Genomic DNA, 19,328 nt, shown 5'->3' with positions numbered 1-19,328 from the left:
ATCTCCACTAGGTGGCACTAACAGGTCATGGAGCAAAGATGAAACAAGCCTGACATTAAAACTTCACAAGTACGACAAATGAGTTAACCAGGTATTACATTAAATTGAAATAAAATTTAATAAAGTCTAGAATAAAAATGATAGACCATGCTTCAATGTATCTACAATGTTCACAGTAAATTATGACTTATAAAAATGTTCATCCTGGATTGCAACAGAAAGTATTTTACAGAAGGTCCATATAAACAATGCATAGTTATGTAAATAAGCAAGTTTATCATCTCGGAGTTATTGTTATTAAGTATGTAACTGTTCACTCAGCACATAACAGGATAGATAATAAGAGTGTTGAGGCAGCGCAGATAAGAATAAAAATTTGACATCAACTAGTCTCTGTCTACAGGCAGCTTCTATTTTCCAGCATAACTAAAAAGGTCAAAGTTCTAATTTATAAAACAGCATTATCACTCATATTCAACCCAATCTGACATCAGAGAAATACATTTAAGTTAAACATAAATCATAGCTAACTGCATTCCTGCCATTGGCAATGAGGTGCGAAGCACAGAGGAGTCTGATCTTGAACCCTGCTGCTCAGGATTGTGGTCGAGTAGGCTGAAAGTGCTGAAAACACTCACCACAATGTGATAATTTGTACATTAGTCAAAGTGTATGTGTCGACCTACCTATTTACATTGACCTGTGAACAGCTTATTTCAGATTCTGCATGAGAAGGAAGTGGAGGTGGGAAACTTAACAACTCAGGGAACTTTATTGAACTCTTCCCTACTGCCACTGCATGTGGAAGGCTTGTCTTCAAAGCATGCTACTGCACAGATCTTTGCCTATGTATATCTAAGAAGTTCAGTAACATTCTTTGATTTGCACGGCCTCTCCCTCATTTCCTTTTTTAAGGATTCCTCCTGCCATCAAAACCCTGTTTGCTCTCCTGTTTTTAGATTGTGGTTGACACTCAGAGAGCCAGTGAAGGTTTGTGGAACAGCCTCAAAAGTAACTGTGAGGTACAAACAAAAGACCAATGTGCTTTGTCACCATGAGTTCAGTTAAGCCTGTCTGGTTTGATTACTACAGGCCTACTTTTAGTATACTGATAGGTGGTTAAATATATATTTACACTGTATTTTTACTTCTCATTATTCCTTTGGTTGACACTCCATTCAGGACTTGATCTCAATGACTTTGATGAATGGGAGGGCCTTGTCGGTCTGTGTCATCGGTGTGAGTGTTTTACTGTACAGACAGAGAAAATAGTTATCAAAAAACGAACGATAACAGTTTCACTTGGACATTTGACTATAAAATGATTCTCAGAAGGATGAAATTAGCATCTTTGTAATGGAAATGGAAATTTGCATGATTGCTCACCTGTAAACAACCTCTGGCTTGTTCTCAGTGGATGTCAGAGGCAGAGGGTCCTGGCCTGACAGGAAGTATTCCATGTGGTCATGCATTTCTCTGTTCTGCAGACAGAAAGGGATTAAAGACATTTAAGAGTCACACAGCAGAAGGATGAGACATTCACATTTAATTGGCAGGAAAAGTGTGGCGCTTTTAGCTTTAGCACAGAAAGGACGACTAAAAACACAAATAATGTACTATCCACTAATGTCAGAAGGCCCCTGACCTCTGCCTCCAGGAAAGCCACCTTCTCCTCCAGATCCATGATGACTCGATCTCTCTCTTGGATCACCGTCCGGGAGTTCTGCAGCTGTGTTATTGACAACACAAACAAACAAACAAACAAACAAACAAACAAACGTGAGACGCTCAGGAGAGACACAGCTCACTTTTCCAACAGGAGCAGATGCTGCATCACTTATTTATGACAAGTGAGTTTTGTTTCAACACGCGTTTCCTCTTGGCTCCACTCCATTAAATCAATTACGCTTTTTTCTGCCTCCTCAAAATCTAATTTCCTTATCAATGGCTTCCTGTGCATTTGCGGGCACTAGAGAGATCACTTGCATTACATCTGTGAGTGTATCTGTGTGTGTGTGTGTGTGTGTGCACTTTGCACTGCCAGTCAGCCTGCTTGTTCATAAATACCGTACCTGTTCGATCATGTGGCGGACTTTCCTTTGCTGACTCTTTAACATGTCGTCAAGATGATGAATCTTTTCTTTCAGGAGGGCCACCTCCTTCTCCAGCTCTGCACATCTGAAAACACGCAAACATACTATGAAACCTATGAACTATGAAGTTATTTTGTCATTTTGACTAGAGGCGGTCATGTTATTTGTATGATTTGTACTTTAATCCCTGGGAAGCAAGTTGTTATATGATATTTCTGGATCTATTCTATTATCTGTTCATATTAGAGGTTATAAAAAGTATTATAGTAGTAATATAAAAGTGGATGAATTCTCTCATATTTGCAGGGGATCTAAAAGCAACACTGAAACAATGAATATGATTGGGTACAGTATACTGAGGAGTTTTCCGTCATGACTTGGCTTGTTAAAAGCAAACAAAAAAACAACTTGGCTGCTGATTGTACTTTGGCTCATCACTGTGTTTTTCATCTCACCTCTGCTCCTTCTCTCCCCCCTCCTCCCTGCCTGCTTTAAGCTGCAGCAGCTCTGCCTCCCCTGCTGCCATCTTGTCCTTGAGGATGCTGCTCTCGATCTCCATGCTTCCCAGCAGCCTCTGCAGCTCCTCCACCTGCTGACCCCTCTCCTCTGACTGCTCCTCCGCCTTCTGCAGCCGCTCGGACTGGTCGGCCAGACGAACACGATACTCATCTGACTCTGCCTGTCAGAGGAGCCACAGAGGAGGAACTAAGTACTGAGTACATAGTGATGGATGCACTATGAAGGGCTCTTCACACACAGATGGCAGATTTGACCTCTGCTCAGAGATGTTTGAGGCTTTGCAGGGAATTATGCAATGTCTTAGCAGGTCCAACAAAACCAAAAGACAGGTGAGGGAGCTGTCAGTCAAGTGCAATTTGAACACGCTCACACTCACACAAAAGAACAGTACTAAAAGTTAAATTAAGGCAAGTCTGTATATTATTCACAACAGATAGTTTGGCTACTCATTTTTCTATTCACCTTTGTTATTTCTTCTGGTTAACCTGGAGATTTGTTTAAAACCTCTCTGATTGTCTGACTGATTGTGTGTTTGGATGCCTTTTTGAAATCTGAAACTGATATTTAACCTTTAAAGTAGGGATTTAAAGTTCCCAAATATGGGGACACAAATATACAGTGTGTGTTAAAAACTGCAAAGTTTGTGTTGTAATAGTTGCTCCGTTTCTTTTTTATGTTGTCCAAGTTGCTTAATCTTGTCCGAATCACAACCTAAATTTCTTTGCTGATGACTTACAATTAAGATGAATAAAATGACCAGTTAAAGTTCAAACCAGAGTAGAGTACGTAAAACAGGTCTATGTCCCTGCCTGTTACATAAATAGAACTGTGTTGGTGTCACTAACACAATAAAGACAGTTTATGTACCGGACCATAAGGATAGACCATGACAGACCAGCCTGTGTAAGTCTATGTGCTGTGTCCCTACATGCCCTGATGGATGAATGTGTTGTAGAGCAAAGACACAAACAGTGAAGGATCACAGGATGAGAGCTGAATTCCAAATATAAGACTGACAGATAATGAGGATGATTAAAGAAAGAAGAAAGCGGCAGAGGAGTGAGTCACAGCTGCAGACAGGAAATCGTGTCATGTTACTCGTCTCGTGAGACAGACCTGAAGACTCTCCCTCTCCTCCTGATGCCTCTTCTCCATCTCCTTCAGCTGCGCGTACAGACGCTTGGTCGCCTCCCTGAGCCTCACGCTCTCCTCCTGATTATCCACGACCTGAGACTGCAGCCAGACATAAAGTCACGTGCTCAATTAGGCTTAATCTGGCAAACTACTTGAACAGGAGGGCAAAGGCAGGAGCTAACAAGCAGATAAGAGAGGCTGCTGACAGGCTTTGTTTGCTACATGGTTTAAAGGTTGTTTTTAGTCTCGTCTGAGCAAACAAGATTTTAGACAAACACTGCGCTTTGCATCGCTGTATAATCTGACACCACTTAGAATGGAGGGCAGTGTAAATTGACCCTAGCTTACCTACTTACCACACACACAGGTCACTGGGTATGGACAGCCACAATACCTCCCTGCTCTCACACTACTTCCTTGGTAGTGTTGTATTACAGGAGATGTTATGATGTGCTGAGTCTAGAATAATGCATGGGATATACAATAGTATGTGTGTGTGTGTGTGTGTGAGCAGTGTGAGCAGTGTGCTCCATTAGTCTAAGAAAGGGAGCTGTGTGTGTGGTGGGCTTTGTCATCGGCCTCAGAGAGCCTGGCACCGTTTTCTTCAAAACAGCAGGCAGTTGGCTGGCGTGAGTGGGAAACAGCTGGAGTGCCAGACATTTTTTTCATTCTGAATGTTATGCCTGTCATTTAAACACAAATTTGAATGGATTCATACTAGTTTCGGCTGAAATAGGCTTCTGCCGTTTCCCGTGGTTCATTCATATTAAACTGATGAATAATCAGATCATAAAAGCCACAGAAAACACTCTTGTGTAGATCTTAGGGATGGCTGAATTGTGATTAGCTTACATGAGCGTCTGAGTCAATGAGAACAGTGCTGCCATTGGTGACAGCTGGTTGGCTGCTGGGCATGTTGACTCTGAAGCCATTGGCTGGATACTGAAGAAGAAAGAAGCAGATGATTAGTGGAGTTAGTGCCTTACTTCTCATTTTACTCATGAGATGTAAAAATACATCTCGGAGGGGCAGAGAGAGATCACTGCAATGCAACTAAAGAGGACACAAGCAGAAGGAGGGAAGGATCTTCATCAGTTTGTTGACACTCCAAGCTCTACACAGCTACTATTGTAATGTTTTGTAATCTTATCTAAGTCAAGAAGCTCTACTGTAGCACGTCTACATTTAGTTAAAAATGTTGCTGCACAATTACTATAAGACTCCACAGAGGCCCTGATTGTTCCTGGTGCTGTTACGTTGCTTTTCCTGTTCAAATTATTATTATTATTCTAACTGTGAAGCACTTTGTTACCGTAGTTTTGAAAAATGCTCTATAAATTAAGTTTTGCTAACTTATTTACTACAATCAGAGTTTCACCACAACAAATATTTCCAGGGGACACTAAAACTGATGAAGGTTGATGCTAAGAGGATGTTTTTTCCTCATAGTTTTAGTCTGTAGGCACACTGGGGACACATAATTATGTTGGAAAGACATTAAAAAATGCATTTTGCATAATATTGGACCCTTAAGCAAGTATTTACATTTACATGAATACATTACATTAACATTTATTAAATTACTGTTTGGTAAACAAAATAAAAAAAAAAAATGTTGATCACAATTCCACAAAGCCCAAGGCGACTTTTTCCAGTTACTTGTTTTGTCTGAAGAACTGAGACCCCGTTCAGAAAAACATTTTTGACTTTGACGCGGAGGGTATGTACCTTGTTGTTGTTACTGTTCTGCCTGGCTGCCATCTGCTCCCTCAGAGTCTTCAGACAGTACCTCACCTGTGTACAAAAACCCATCATGCATTGAAAAAGGTGTGTTATGCAGAAACACTACTGCGACTTAACATTATTCTAATAGAATGTTCACCACTGGCAGGAAGTGATGCTCGGCTCTGTCTGTCACACACTGACCTCCTGAATCTGTGACACCTCGTCAGTCAGCATCCTGACACTCTCCCCTGTGTCTGGACGGGCTTCAAGGAAAACCTGGATAACATAATGTTGGGACAGTGATAGATAATACTGGCTTGAAGGCTGGACCTGCTTGCACATGGATTCAACTATAAACAAACACAGTTACACCAAAACAAGCTGACATACCTTAATGACTTCAACCTTTTCGTCTGTGGGAGTGATGAGTTCGAGTGCTCCTTCCTGCTCCTTAGGTTTCTGTGGCAGGACTACTGCTATGCTGCTCTCCTACAATCAGCCAAAGAAAAGTTCACTAAATGCCCCAAAATATACTTTCTTTCCACATGTAAAAGCCGTTTTCCTCTTTGATTTTGTACCTTGTTGCTGTGCCGCACTGAGGTGCAGCCTGACTGATCCTGGCCTTGCAGAGTGAGTCTAAGGCGCCTGCATCGGTCCTGAAATGAAACACGAGAACATAAGAGGAACTAGATGACTAAATGAAGCTGTGGAGATTATGAGGAAAAACAACCAATGAAGAGGAAGGAGAAGAGCTCAACATGAAAGTCATCGGCGTGAGAGAGGGTGGAGCAGGGAGAGAAAGGCGTACTTTACGCCATAAAACTTCCCCACACTGAGGTTCCTCCGTGGATGCCTGAGACAGTGAAGCCTAGCAACCGTCGCTGAGGAAACATTCCATTGCATCCTCAGGGCACCACAAAACTCCAGTGACACCAGTCCAGTCCAGCAGGGGCCAAAAATACCAACACTCAAAACGTCTGAGTCACTCTCATGTGAGAATCGTCTGTCATGCATTTTTCACAACTTTACTTAACTTTAGTATTTACAGTTTGGATAGCAATACAAAAATAAATACAGATGGTCTGGCTTACTTATGGGATTGGATGCTTGTTCTATTTTTCTGTCTTCTATTTTAGTCATAAGGCATGTGTACTTTTCTATTCTTTTCTGTAGGTATGTGTATTTTAGCCTATTTTAATCTGGGGATATCTATTCTTTTATTCTTTATTCAGTAGGTATGAGTATTCTGGTCTATTTTCTGGTATTCTATTCTGTTGGTGTGTGTTAGCGAGTGTGACATTGGAGATGCTTGTTGTTTCCAGTTTTTTTTTCTAGTACCCTTCTATGCTGTTTCTCCAGCCTTAGTCTCAGTAATGCAGATTGTTTCCTCCAGAGTCACTCGACTCATTCATGGCTTGTAATTGCCATACAGTTGACCTTCAACTTTCACTTTTGTTTGAATCCTGACTTCTTGCTCCTTCATTTTTTTGTTGTTGATCACAAGGTGTTTTGGGTAGAGTGCCAGCGTCTCCTCTATTACTTGTTATTGCTCAGTTGATGATTTTCCTGATAACACGGAGACAACCCTGTTAGTCCGTGTAGGCTTTTAGTGGAATTGCATGACTAAAGCTGTTTAGTCAGAAGTTCACATCAAAATCCAGTGATTCATGTTGTGAGCTTCCAGTACAAACGGGCTAATGTAGGCATTGACAGCGTACATAACTTTTCAAATTGTAAAACTAATTTCTAAAATTGTAAGACAAAATCTCTTCAGCTGTGAGACAAAACAGTGCACTTTAAACTCAACTGACCTTTCTTGATGGATGTTCCTTGCATAACAAAGTACGACCTTTCCCCAAGGCAAATATACTTGCTTTGACTATACATAATCCTTTCTGGCAACACCCATTTAAGTAAGTGCAGGTATGGCTCCACACAAAATGTGCTGCTTTTTGTTTGAATGTGCAAAGAAAACAAACCGTTTGGCCCTTTGACAAACTATCTCCATTTCAGATGGAAGATAAAAGTCCAGGTAAAGGTGAGTTATGTAACATAGTTGATTGTCTTATCAGCAACCTAAATTATGCTTAATCCTAGTTTCACTGAGGCGTTACGTATGTGTGTGTATGCATGCATGTGTGTATGTACCACAGCTTATATAAAACACACCGTACCCGACAGTAACAAGAGACTGAAGACAGAATTGACGATATCAGTCATTAATCAGGGCGTATACCTGTGAAAACTCTTCTTGCTTTGGGCTGCTGCTGTGGGCGCCGTCATCAGTGGCCTTGATTAAACTTTGTGTGGGTGTCAGCTGCAGAGTAAATTAGATAGTGATCTAACCAAAAGCCAAGCTGCACAACTGGCACATGATTTAATAGTCAAAAGCATAAAGAAACATAAACAAAATGTTCTGTAAGAGTTTTGGACTGCAATTATCCTCCTATTTGTTGACGCTGTTTTCAGTCTCGGTCTTTAAACTTAGTTGGGAATCCTCAGTGAAACATCCAAACTATTATTATGATAACTTACTAATACAAAATACTAATACATACCCAATGAATACAGGCTAAACCTGAGACAAAAATTTAAGTGACTACAACGACCCATGGTTTTCTTCTATAGAATACGGCTGTAGTGCTGTAAGGTGTTTACAGCTAATATTCACTGATGGAAGCTGAAACTTCACTCATAAGAATGTGTTTTCCACAACCGCCTTTGTATTTTCGGTCAGAGAGGTATTTTTACAAGTTTCACAGCCAGCTGATGCTCATGGTCCATAAATTGCAGGAGAAACAGATGTGCTCCCCTGTCACGCTAAAGAATGTCACAAATGTTTTGCTTTCTGATCATTAGTTTCATCTCTTGCATAATATTTTGTGATCACAACCTTTACATACTTGCACTGTAACATCACGTGTTAATGCCACCTTGTTTGGCTGATGGCACCTTGCAAACTGCAGAAACATCTTGCCATACAACACAGCGACGCTGCTCTCACAGTTTACCAACTGTGCACTTAATAAGGCTACTTTACACACCTGCAATTGCTGTCTGTGGTAATGACACCAGTGGATACAGTGCAGGAATGATAAAGAGGCACTGATACGTTCTCTGCATACCACAGACTGTTGTCAGCTTCAAGTGTGAAGAAAATATGGCAATAACAACTTCAGGAAGCACATGATTTAGTGGCCCACCTGTGAACCTGCTGTTTAAACCTTAGAAGCACTTTCAATCAAAAAATGTCAATCAAAACACAATCATACCTGAGCAAAATAACCCAGAGAACGTAGAAAGTATCCCATCCAGGATAATACATTTTGAAATTGTGCCTTATGGATTTTGTTTCACGCTTGATAGCTAGGACCATTAGACAGCCTTCATTGATTCAACCACTCCTGCTCTCCTGGGAAAAGGCCGTAACTGTACCTGGCGTCCAAGTAACACCAAAGTAGTGCAGTCATCAGGCCACATTAAATTGAGAGAGGAATTCATCAGCAGTGTGGCTGAATGTTACAGCTCTATGTGACAACTTGGCTCAGCAGCAACACTCTGCACAGAGGCCCAGAAGTTCTAACATTTGACGATATTAGGCAATTATCAGTCCTGTGATGCCTGCTGCCTGCAGATCATGATCAATCACAAAACATGTGCTGAATGGCAACAATATTGTTTTTCTGATCTCTGTTCATCTGTTCAATGCAAGCGAAACAAAAAAATTGTATCCTGTAACTGTTTAAAATCAAAATGTTACTAATCAGCTTTAATGTGTGTGTATATATGCAGGGATACGTACAATAAACCTGTGTACGAATGGGTAGAAGCAGTTTATAGTTTTAGAATGTGTGTGTGAGAACATGCTTACTATAAGTCATGTCCAAACACATACAGCACCGTAATCTATGGTTTGAGAATAAAGAAGGGTAACCCATCTTATCACATGTGGGTAGCACATTTGGGTACTTACGTAAGCAACCAGTCCTCTACTTTGCAAGTCAAATACAGGCTCAATGGTTTAGCTTGAATGGCAGGTCTTTGTATGTAATTGCAGTGCCTGAAAACCATCAGAGCCAATGCACTGACAGGCAAGCCGACATTTCTCTCTGTGATCTGAGGAAGCGACCGCCCGAGGGCTTCTCCTGAGAAGAGAGGATTGTGGAACAGGCACGCCCTGGCCCCTGGGAAATACTTACTGTACACAAAAACACAGTTTTCTTTTATTTGGAAGCCACTCCATAGACATGTTTACATTTCAGACTTGTGACTGACACTCGTCCAAAGAGCTTCAAAATAACCACAACAGTAGAACTCGGTTACAGATGATAAATTGCCTTTTCATAAAAGTAAATTGTTGGTAGGTTTTGGTACTCTCTTTATGCAAATTAATCCCTCTGTTGCATTTTACGTGAGTAAAAACAGCCGCGGCAGCATGCAAGAAGAGTCTTGTGCCTTATTACCTCAAAAGGTAGGAGTGAACCGTACAGCACCATGAAAACAGTGCCAACAAGTGGTTATGGATGAAAGAGACGACACTACAAAAAGTGCTTAATAGGTGTCATTACAGGCTAAATGTTCTGTACATGTGGTCATGTTCCAACGTGAAATTTAATTGTCATAGTCACATAATGACATAAAAAAAAGGCTTAAGTGTGAAAACGTGTGCAATGAGGAAGAGAAACATGTGAGTGTGTTCTTCTAAGTAAACAGATTTTACTGCTATCCTTTCATCTTAATACTTCTTCTGCGTTCTTCGAATCCATATTTGCTCTCTGCTGCACAGACGTGCAAAATCACACTCATAATGTATTCATATTGTGATCAGGCTTTGTATATGCGCTGTGCAATTAAAGTGCAATAAATATCTGCCTCCACAAACTTTTAAATGCTTCTCCACTGGGCCTGTCCATGCAGCTCAGGGAACGCTTTATTTTTACTTCTACTAAGAGTTTAAATTGTACCCCTGTTTTTTTTTCATATATCTCATATGCCATGTTTCCATACAAACTCATTTCATAATGCAGTCAATCTCCAGGTTAAATTGATCTAATGAAAATAACTTTAGAGATAACATCAACACCAGTAATTGAGGTGTTTTCTATCACATTGATTCATTCTCCCTCTGAGGTATGAATCTACCTTAATCAGATTCTCATGAATTTGATAAGATCAAAAGACAAACTTATGATTAAATACGCAACTGTGGCTCAGAGGTAGAACAGGCCCTCCAGATCCCCGGGCGATCCCCGGCTCCTTCAGTCCGCATGTTGAGGCAAGTTGTGCGTCGGTGTGTGAGTGTGAGTAAATGATTAGTTTCCTTATAGAAGATTGGCCATCAGAATGAGTGAATGTGAATGTAATGTTAAAGCCCTTTGAGTGATCGAAAAAGACTAGAAAGGTACTGTAGAGCTACAGTCCATCTACTCTTCATGTCTCGCATAACACTGTACAGAATACTGGGTAAACCATGAAACATCAAATGAATTAAGTGCACAAAAATACATAATAAAAAGCATTACAACTGGTAATCTATACTATATATACTGTTTCCAAGTTTAATATACTGTAGGTAAGCACTGACTTATGGACTTATGGAAAGTCGGTAGTATCTTAACATCTTCATGATCTAGATGTGGTGGTCAAAACAGCTTTGCCTTGTTTGCCTTAGTTAACAGATCACTGGTGCGAAACTATGAAGAGAAAAAAAATGCAGAGGTGCAAATGAGGTGTTAGAATAAACGTGCTGGTAAATAATCTGCCACTGGAGGCACCTATTCAGTGTACCGTTTCACAAGTCAGCTCTTTAGCTGAGCAGCAGCAGTGAGTCCAGAGGGAGACTCTCTTTTCTGTCTCTTGCGTCCTGCTTTTGGCATATCAGATAACTTAGAAAATGTCCCCCTATGGGGGATCAAATAAAGAAGTCTAAGTCTAACTGAGCAGGAGGAGGACAGAGCAGTGCTGTAAGCCTCGTTCTGAGGTGAAGGTGCACTACTATTGAGGAAAAGTAAGTAGAGTAAAAATCAATAATGTACAGGGTAAAGTAAAGAAAGGCTGCAGCTAATGACTATTTTCATTATCAGTTACTTTGCAGATTGATCTCGTGATTGACTGATTATCTATAAAATGCAAGAAATGGTCAAAGTTGCCCATATTAAATACCTAAATGCCCCACAGTAATGACTGCAAATGTTTATTTTTGACCCACAGTCTAAAACCCATAGACCACACAAGACAAAGAAATGGAGCAAAGTCTCATGACTGACATTATGGAATTGGGTAATTTGTGGCATTTTGCTTGAGAAATTACTTCCAAGTTTTATCTAATTATCTAATAAATTGTATGAGTAATTTTCTGTTGATTTAGTTTTGGCTCTAATGTACAGGGATTTAAAACTGAGTTGAGTGGATGCGTAATAAAAGAATGGTGTAACTCAAAGAGGAGTACAAAAGAATAAAGTGGCGCACAGAAGAGCAGAGAAGACTTGACTGGTGTAACAGAGTAGAGCAGGGTGAAGCAGAATACGGTAAATGAGGATAGTGATGATACCTTATAATCTGACTGACAGGTATCCAGGGTAAAGCATAGAAAAACACTGTAGATCAGATCACCAGTGCTGGAATGGGTCTCACATGAAAACAGACAGTTGCACATCCGTCCAACATGACTCGGGTTTACTGATTTGGATGTGACATCACTGCTTCAGCTAAGTGTTCGGGCTCCAAGAGCATCCACATACTGTCAACGACCTCCCACAATCAATACAGGACCAATCCCAGTCATTGAGCTGCAAACTCCCCCATGACTCTTGTTTACAGATTTGGAGATGATATCACTGCTGTACTCAACTGCACAGGCTGACTGATACTGAGGAACAAGGAATAAAAGAACAACCAGACATAGCTGTTACTCTGTGGACTAAATGATTCTAACAAGCTAAGAGATGAACATTTTGAGTACATTTACAGATTGTAGATCACTGTTTGCACCAGCGCAAGCATCTAAATTCCCATTCCAAGTGACAACAGAGATAACAGCAAAGTGTGAAAGCCATCCATCTCAGAGTGCAGCCAAAACAAATCATAAATCATGAAAAAAAAGTCATAAAACACTTTAAAACATGGGAACTTGTTGATGTCAGCAAGTCCTGCTCCGAACCATCGCACGCCACACATGTTAATTATAAACTGGTCCCTTTGTGATTAATTCCAACACTATGTATCACCAATACAACAAAAACTGAGTCACTTTTTCACAGCACGAGGAGTAACTGACAAACGGGAAGAGACTCTAAAAAGTTTTAAAGTTGCTTTTTGTCTGACAAACGTGGCAATGTTTGCATTTTGGTGGTCTGTGCCAAATAAAATAAAAAAAAAAAAGAACTCATAAATTCAGACTGAACAAAATGATGTTTTTCTTCAGTGCATTGCCTAATGCACAAATCCTACTAAAAAGGGAAATGGTTAATTAATGTCTCTTAGTAATATTCTATCTCTTTTTAGACAGGTCTAATCTATGTGTGGCAAACTAGCCCATTATTTTAAACTTCATTATGACGACACACCAAAATGAATCATAGAACCAAACACGACTGTCATTCATAAAGCAGACAAAACTACACCCCCAAGTACCATCATGCACTTCACAATGTATGAACCCAAATGCAAACAATTCACTTTATCTCACATAGGATCACTCTGATATCTACCTGGCCAGGCGAAGCTGTTTGTTCCCGATGATGTTGAGGCAGCTGTGATCCAGACTGTGTCTGCCTGTGTGACTAAGTGCGTGGGAAGCCACGGCTGTCTTGCCTTACATGGCTGGCTGGGTGAGGCTCTACCGGCTGCCCAACCCTTTTTCCTCCAGATTGTTCTCCAGTCAGAGAGCTACAGTGCCAGTCCAAGGAGGCACATAGCTGTTAGCCTCCCCTACAGGACTGCAGTGCCAAATACAGATTGCAAAGAACAGGAGGGAACAAGTTGGTGGATGATAAATCTAAACTGGAAAATATTTTGAAAGCCATACATTATCTTTGATGATTAGACTTTTTTTTTTTCACATTTTCTTTGAATCGCTAAAAATAGATGTAGACAACAATTCAGAGGACTGGAACCAGGTTATTATCTTCATCAGTCATTCAGAGTAAATAAGTGACAAGGTTGAGCCTTCATGCTTCAGTGCAGTTTAAATGTATGCAAATATACACTCATATATGTAGCAATAAGTGACCGACAGATAAACCTGTGGAATGAAGAAGGCTTCTGGTTTGTGCCACATGGTGACAGTGGTAGGTAGCAGCACTCTGAGGAATGTGTGGTGCGAGTTATGTAAGAGAGATTAATGAAGCGTCTTTATATAACACTCACTGGCGCTGAGTGTGTGCAGTGTAAACAAAACTGTGCAAACAAAAGTCAAATGCCACAGTCCAAATATGTTCATGCTTGAGTGTCCATGAGTCTCTGACATTTGAAATTTTGCACATTAAACTTCACTGAAATGATCATAAATCTAATAGTCCACCACTTATCATGTTTTTCATTATCATTATAAATGTATTATATGGCTGAAAATAATTATTATTTTCATTATTATTATTATTATTGTTTTTCTGATTACTGATTCATTGTTTTGTCTACAGCTGCAATGATTAGTCAACTAATGGATCAACACAAAAGTATTTAGTAACTATTCTAACAAACATTAATCACCAGATTAATGAAAATAATCAATAGCTCCAGTCCTAATTTTGCCTGAGCCCAAATAAATGCTTTCAACTTGCATGTCTTGTCAAACCAACAGTTCAAAATCCAAAAAATATTTATTTTACAATGATATAAAACTGATAAAAGCCAAATTCAAGGGGTTGGAACCGTTTTTTTTTTAACTAATAAATAACTTAAACACAGAAGTTTTTTGATTAAGTTCAGTATATTGACTAATAGTTTAAGGCAAATGCTATTTGCACCCGGGTGTATGTTGGAAAATAGATATTTTATGTTTAATGTACATGTGCTTGTGTATTATATTCTAAATGTACATATATACACTATGTCTCGTATACAGTGTACCATATTTTTTCTTGTGCATGTTTCCTCATGTTTTTCACAAAGAGCTGACTTCCAAGTTATGCAGGTGTGTGTTATACACACTCTTTGTATATATTTATGGTTTCCTATCCTTTTGTGGATATGCGAGTAGTGCAAACATGTTTGTGTGTGTTACACACAAAAGGCTCTGGGTGGATCTCTCGTATGTAGCCATGTAAGTATACTGTAGACTTGACTAGAGACCCACAACAATCTAGTTGAGCTATTTTAATAACAACCCTGCCTGAATCATTCCTGCTCTTCCCAGCTTGTTCTCACGCCATGACCAACCGCACATGAACCTAAATATCTTTCGTCATGATCAGAAAAAACAAACAAACAATGAAACTCCTAAATATGCTTGAGTGGGATGAAATAGGTTTCCCCATACAGAAGTAGTTCTATAGATTGTATAGATGTTTGTATGTATTTGTATGTAAAGTCAGGGGAAAATTTGAGAGTCCATTTGCAATGTGTGTATTAATCTAGGCGTTACTATGCATGTCTCCCCTTCCTGCCACATATTTGTATTAACAAATGATCTTTTCATTCATGTCACCATCTTGGCACATTATGACTGAACTACTTAAAGCATGATAAAAAGTTTCGACAATGTTTTAAAATTTCAATCGACAAATTAACCATCACACTTCTGTCTTCGAGGAAGTGTGTAATGACAGCACTATGAAACAAACAGTCAAAGAGCAGGTTTTGCACTAAACTGTATCACGTTACGGAGTCCGATACATGTTGCTAAAATAAGATCAGGACAGAAAAAGAAACATTCTTGGACAGAGAATGAAAAGAGGATACTTCTGTTGAACTGCTCCAGCAGGTCTTGGACTTTTCTGAATGAGTTCTTTGGAATTCTACATTCTAGAATGTCATGTCAGTTGTTTTCTCAACTCAGAGAGTTCTAGAATGTCCAAAAATGTTGCAATTATTTTTACGCAATAAAAACACGGCTGGAGGGTGTAATAATTTAATCAACCTTTAATGCTGCTTGACGTAAGGGGGCGTTCACGCTTCACTTGTTTCAACACATCACTCTCTTTGGCAAGTCTCAGTAGGCCATGAAAGAGCAACGACCGTGCCTCTCTTATCTGCTCAAACACTTTAATCTGATATGAGCGCCACACTAATTCTCCAAAGGCAAAATGTAGGTAAAAGTTGCAGTGAAAGTGCCATGTACACAGAGACACATGTAGTCACTCTGTGGGAAAGGTTAATGATAAACGTACACTGTGTGATGCTCAGTTAACGCAACATGTAGCACTGTAGTCCCACAATCAGACCTACTAGTTGACCCGCACGAACATTTCTTGACATGTAATAACATATAAAATGCTTTGACTTGCTCACGTACATACAAATAACAGCTGTTGAAAAAGCACAGTCATTTGATTTAATTTTCAGCCACAATTTCACAATATTATAAGACTAAATGATGTCACAGTGTATTAATTACACCATCGCACAACATACTCCAGCCTCAGGCTTCTACCTGCCTCACAATGTTAAAGATAAAGTGGGCTGTTTAGCAGGATCACATTGCCATCATCACTCGCATAAATCAGTCACCAAATGTCACATGTCATTGACATATGTTGGTAAGGTTATGCCAAAGAGTATACTGCTTTTCATGTCACATAAAAATCTTATTTCAACTGCCAACTGACATTTAGACCTACTATTTCTTAATAGGTAAAATTAATATGTTCACATAAACACGTGAAAAGGGTCCAAATACTCCGTAAGACAATTAGTTATCTCATCTTATCTATGACTGACAGTCCAGGAAATAAAAAGTGGAATTTTGTAGCACAGATACGTTGAAGTCATGCTTTAAAGTTACCTGACAGAAGCCTCTCTGTTTCATTTATCACTCACATTAGCTCTGTTGTTCTCTTCTCCATTTTCCACAGTCCGCGTCACGCCACCGCTCATCTTCTCAGTGGAAAGTCCGGAAAGTGGAGCCAAGAAATGAAAAAGAAAAAAGTTTCTCTGTCAGTGTTTGAAGCTTGCCATCTCCTCCTCCTCCTCTTTGCATGCAACTGTTACAGACTTCAACAAGAGAGTGAGGAGACACCTGGAGTCTTTCTCTCTCTCTATGTCTCTTTCTCTCTCACTCTCTCCCTCTCTCCTCTCTCTCTCTCACTCTCTCCCTCTCCCCTCTCCCCTCTCTCTCTCTCTCTCTCTCTCTCTCTCTGACTTCTGTTCTGACCAGGTAGTAAAGTTGAACCCTGCAGGTCTTCAACATGCCTGCACATGGAATGCACTGAATCATAAATCAGGCGAACAAGTTACTGTAGACATTTTGTATTATTCTGAATGTCTCTGAATGCCTTTTTTACTTGATAGTGTTTAATATTTTGTTTTCATTTTAGATTTTGTTGTCTTTCATCATTTCTTAGAATCTCTCTGCTTTGATTATCGATCTGCATTAATATTCTACTATTGCTATATGTGAAATACATACACATATATACTTTTATAATTTAGAATGTATTATATTATCATTATTTATAATTTAGTAATATTTAATATTAATATTTACATGTATATATTTTTAAAATGATGTCACCTTGATCTGATGAGGAAACACACACACACACACACACACACACATATTACTTCATTTAACATAAACAGTGTTAAGCTAGTACTTGAACACACCTAAAATGAAGCTTAAAAAGCTTTGTATTACTCTGCTATGTACATCACAAGAGGCCATATGTACTGTAAAGTGAGATGAACAAATACAAATCAGAAAGTCACGATCACCCTGGGGATCAATAGAGATGATAATGACCACATATGGCTGAAACAAACAGTGTCTGACCTCAGAGACGTTGATGACACCTCCATCCGGCAGACATTTGGTGTGAGTTCTGCTGAACCACAGCATTTTGTCCTCAGTCACCTGCCTGATCTTCTTCCAGACTGATCCCATATGCTGTCTCTCTTCATCTGTCTTGTTTCAGTAGATTTTATTCATCCACTTCCCAATTTTCCAATAATATCTGCGCCTGCAACAGTGCACCAGCATGAACCCACACTAACTATGATCTGTGACTGCGATGCACTGCAGCTAATTCTGTGTTAGACCTGCAAATAGGATATACTGTAGTCCTGTTTGATAACAGTCCTGTCACATGTCAGGTGGCTCCGCTGCCACTTACACTTATTTTCCTGCCAGGCCTACAGCTGAACTCATTTACCTTTTGGTGGCTTGAATTTTTTTGTGACAAGAAGTCTGACACATCAGGCCAGACAAAGTTTATCTGATTTTTATAACCATAATCAACAGTTATCCATCCATATTTTATGAAGATAAATTCATACAGAAAGCTGTTAAGGAAACTTCCTGAAGTGCAGGATTAACTCAAGTTGAGGATTAGGTGAGGACAGACTTATTTGCTGCTGTTACTTGCTTTGCAGGTGTGGCATACAATGTAATAAAAGTCGATTACCACAGAAAGACCAGAATCTAATCCCCAAATTAGGTTTAACCCTATAAGCCGACTGTATTATTTCACTAAAGTGTTCTTCCGCTGTCTGACATCATGTATTTGTCTTTAACATTATGGTAACTTACATTATTTTAAGAGCTATTTGTTCGATGACACCTAAATAAAAGTAGTCACTTTGTACACATCACTGAAATATAATAACTCTCAGTAAATATGGCACATGTGCTTTGTGTGTGGCACCTGCTGTGGTAAATAGACTACTGGGAAGAATAACACAAATTCAAAAGGGAGCTTATTCTGAAAAGCCCGGCCCAAAGTAAACATGTGCTGGTTTTATAGATTGATGGTTTGGCCTTTGTTAGATCAGTAGCCACCTTTGTATGCTGTTCAATGTGTAGTGTATTCGTTATTTTAAACCTAACTTTTCCGTTCAAAGCGTTGGATGAAGTTGTGGTACATCATGCATAATTCCTGGATTGGTGCAGCATATACAGTATATTCTGTGTGTTTGCTATTGAGCTAACATGCAAATCTAAGCTTACTTGTGCTCATGTTAGATCAGTGCTGGTGTAGAAAAACCTGACAGCATTGTCATTGTAATTCACACCCAGCTGCACGAACAATGCTCATCACCCCCATTGTAAAAGCTACTCACGTTCTCACGCATCACGGATGCATCTTCGTACCACTGATGCTCTGAATGCAGCATATTGTATGATGTGCGACGGAGAGTCTCTGTCATCCATTTATTGCCTTCACCAAACTATGAATGTACAAATTGTATCTAATTAGACACATGGTGGTTGTGATTTATGGACATTTTTAATGGATGTTTAATTGAATATTGTAGTGTAATAAAAGGGAAAGAGAACAGAAACTTTAAGGAGAGGGAAGTTCAAACCCTGGGAAGACAGACGAGACAGTGAGGTGAGGAGAAAGCACTGCTGGAGGAGGTGGAGTCATGATTACAGCTTGATGTCTTCAGTAATTACAGTAAACCTACGGAGGATTACAGTCTCTGTGTCTCTGAGGGGAGAACTCAGCGAGAGCCAAGAGAACATGCTGCTGACTGACAATGAACACCTGACTTGATGTTCTTTGAGTCACTTTATGACTTAAGGACTGCTTAAGGCTGCACTTCCACTAATTTGTATGGCCAAATACTCAGTTGACTACAGTATAATGAGACTGTGAGAAAAAACGTTGGAGAGGGTTATACTGTCATACAATAAGGTGAAAAGTAACACTAAAGATATTCTTTCTTTTTTACCTGTGTTACAGGTAAAAATACACAGCA

General features: G+C 39.6%; 1 protein-coding gene across 2 annotated transcripts; it reads right to left on the bottom strand.

The window, feature by feature from the left end:
- tuft1b (tuftelin 1b) lies at window positions 1–16,544 on the bottom strand. 2 transcript variants are annotated; one of them, XM_070846515.1, is made up of 12 exons: window positions 16,449–16,544; window positions 6,050–6,127; window positions 5,862–5,960; window positions 5,673–5,747; window positions 5,475–5,540; window positions 4,599–4,688; window positions 3,729–3,845; window positions 2,549–2,772; window positions 2,073–2,178; window positions 1,646–1,729; window positions 1,387–1,481; window positions 1–1,251 (listed from the first exon to the last, which is right to left on the bottom strand). In XM_070846515.1, exons 1-12 carry the CDS (start codon window positions 16,503–16,505, stop codon window positions 1,179–1,181), a joined length of 1,164 nt encoding a protein of 387 aa, XP_070702616.1. In that variant the 5' UTR covers window positions 16,506–16,544; the 3' UTR covers window positions 1–1,178. The 2 variants fall into 2 exon arrangements, with proteins under 2 accessions (XP_070702616.1, XP_070702618.1); XM_070846517.1 differs by lacking the exon at window positions 16,449–16,544 and adding an exon at window positions 13,181–13,202.
- Window positions 16,545–19,328: the final 2,784 nt, after the last annotated feature.

The sequence above is a fragment of the Pempheris klunzingeri genome, chromosome 16, assembly GCF_042242105.1.
Source record: "Pempheris klunzingeri isolate RE-2024b chromosome 16, fPemKlu1.hap1, whole genome shotgun sequence".
In the NCBI taxonomy this organism is placed as follows: domain Eukaryota; kingdom Metazoa; phylum Chordata; class Actinopteri; order Acropomatiformes; family Pempheridae; genus Pempheris; species Pempheris klunzingeri.
This window is presented reverse-complemented; position numbering and strand designations above follow the sequence as displayed.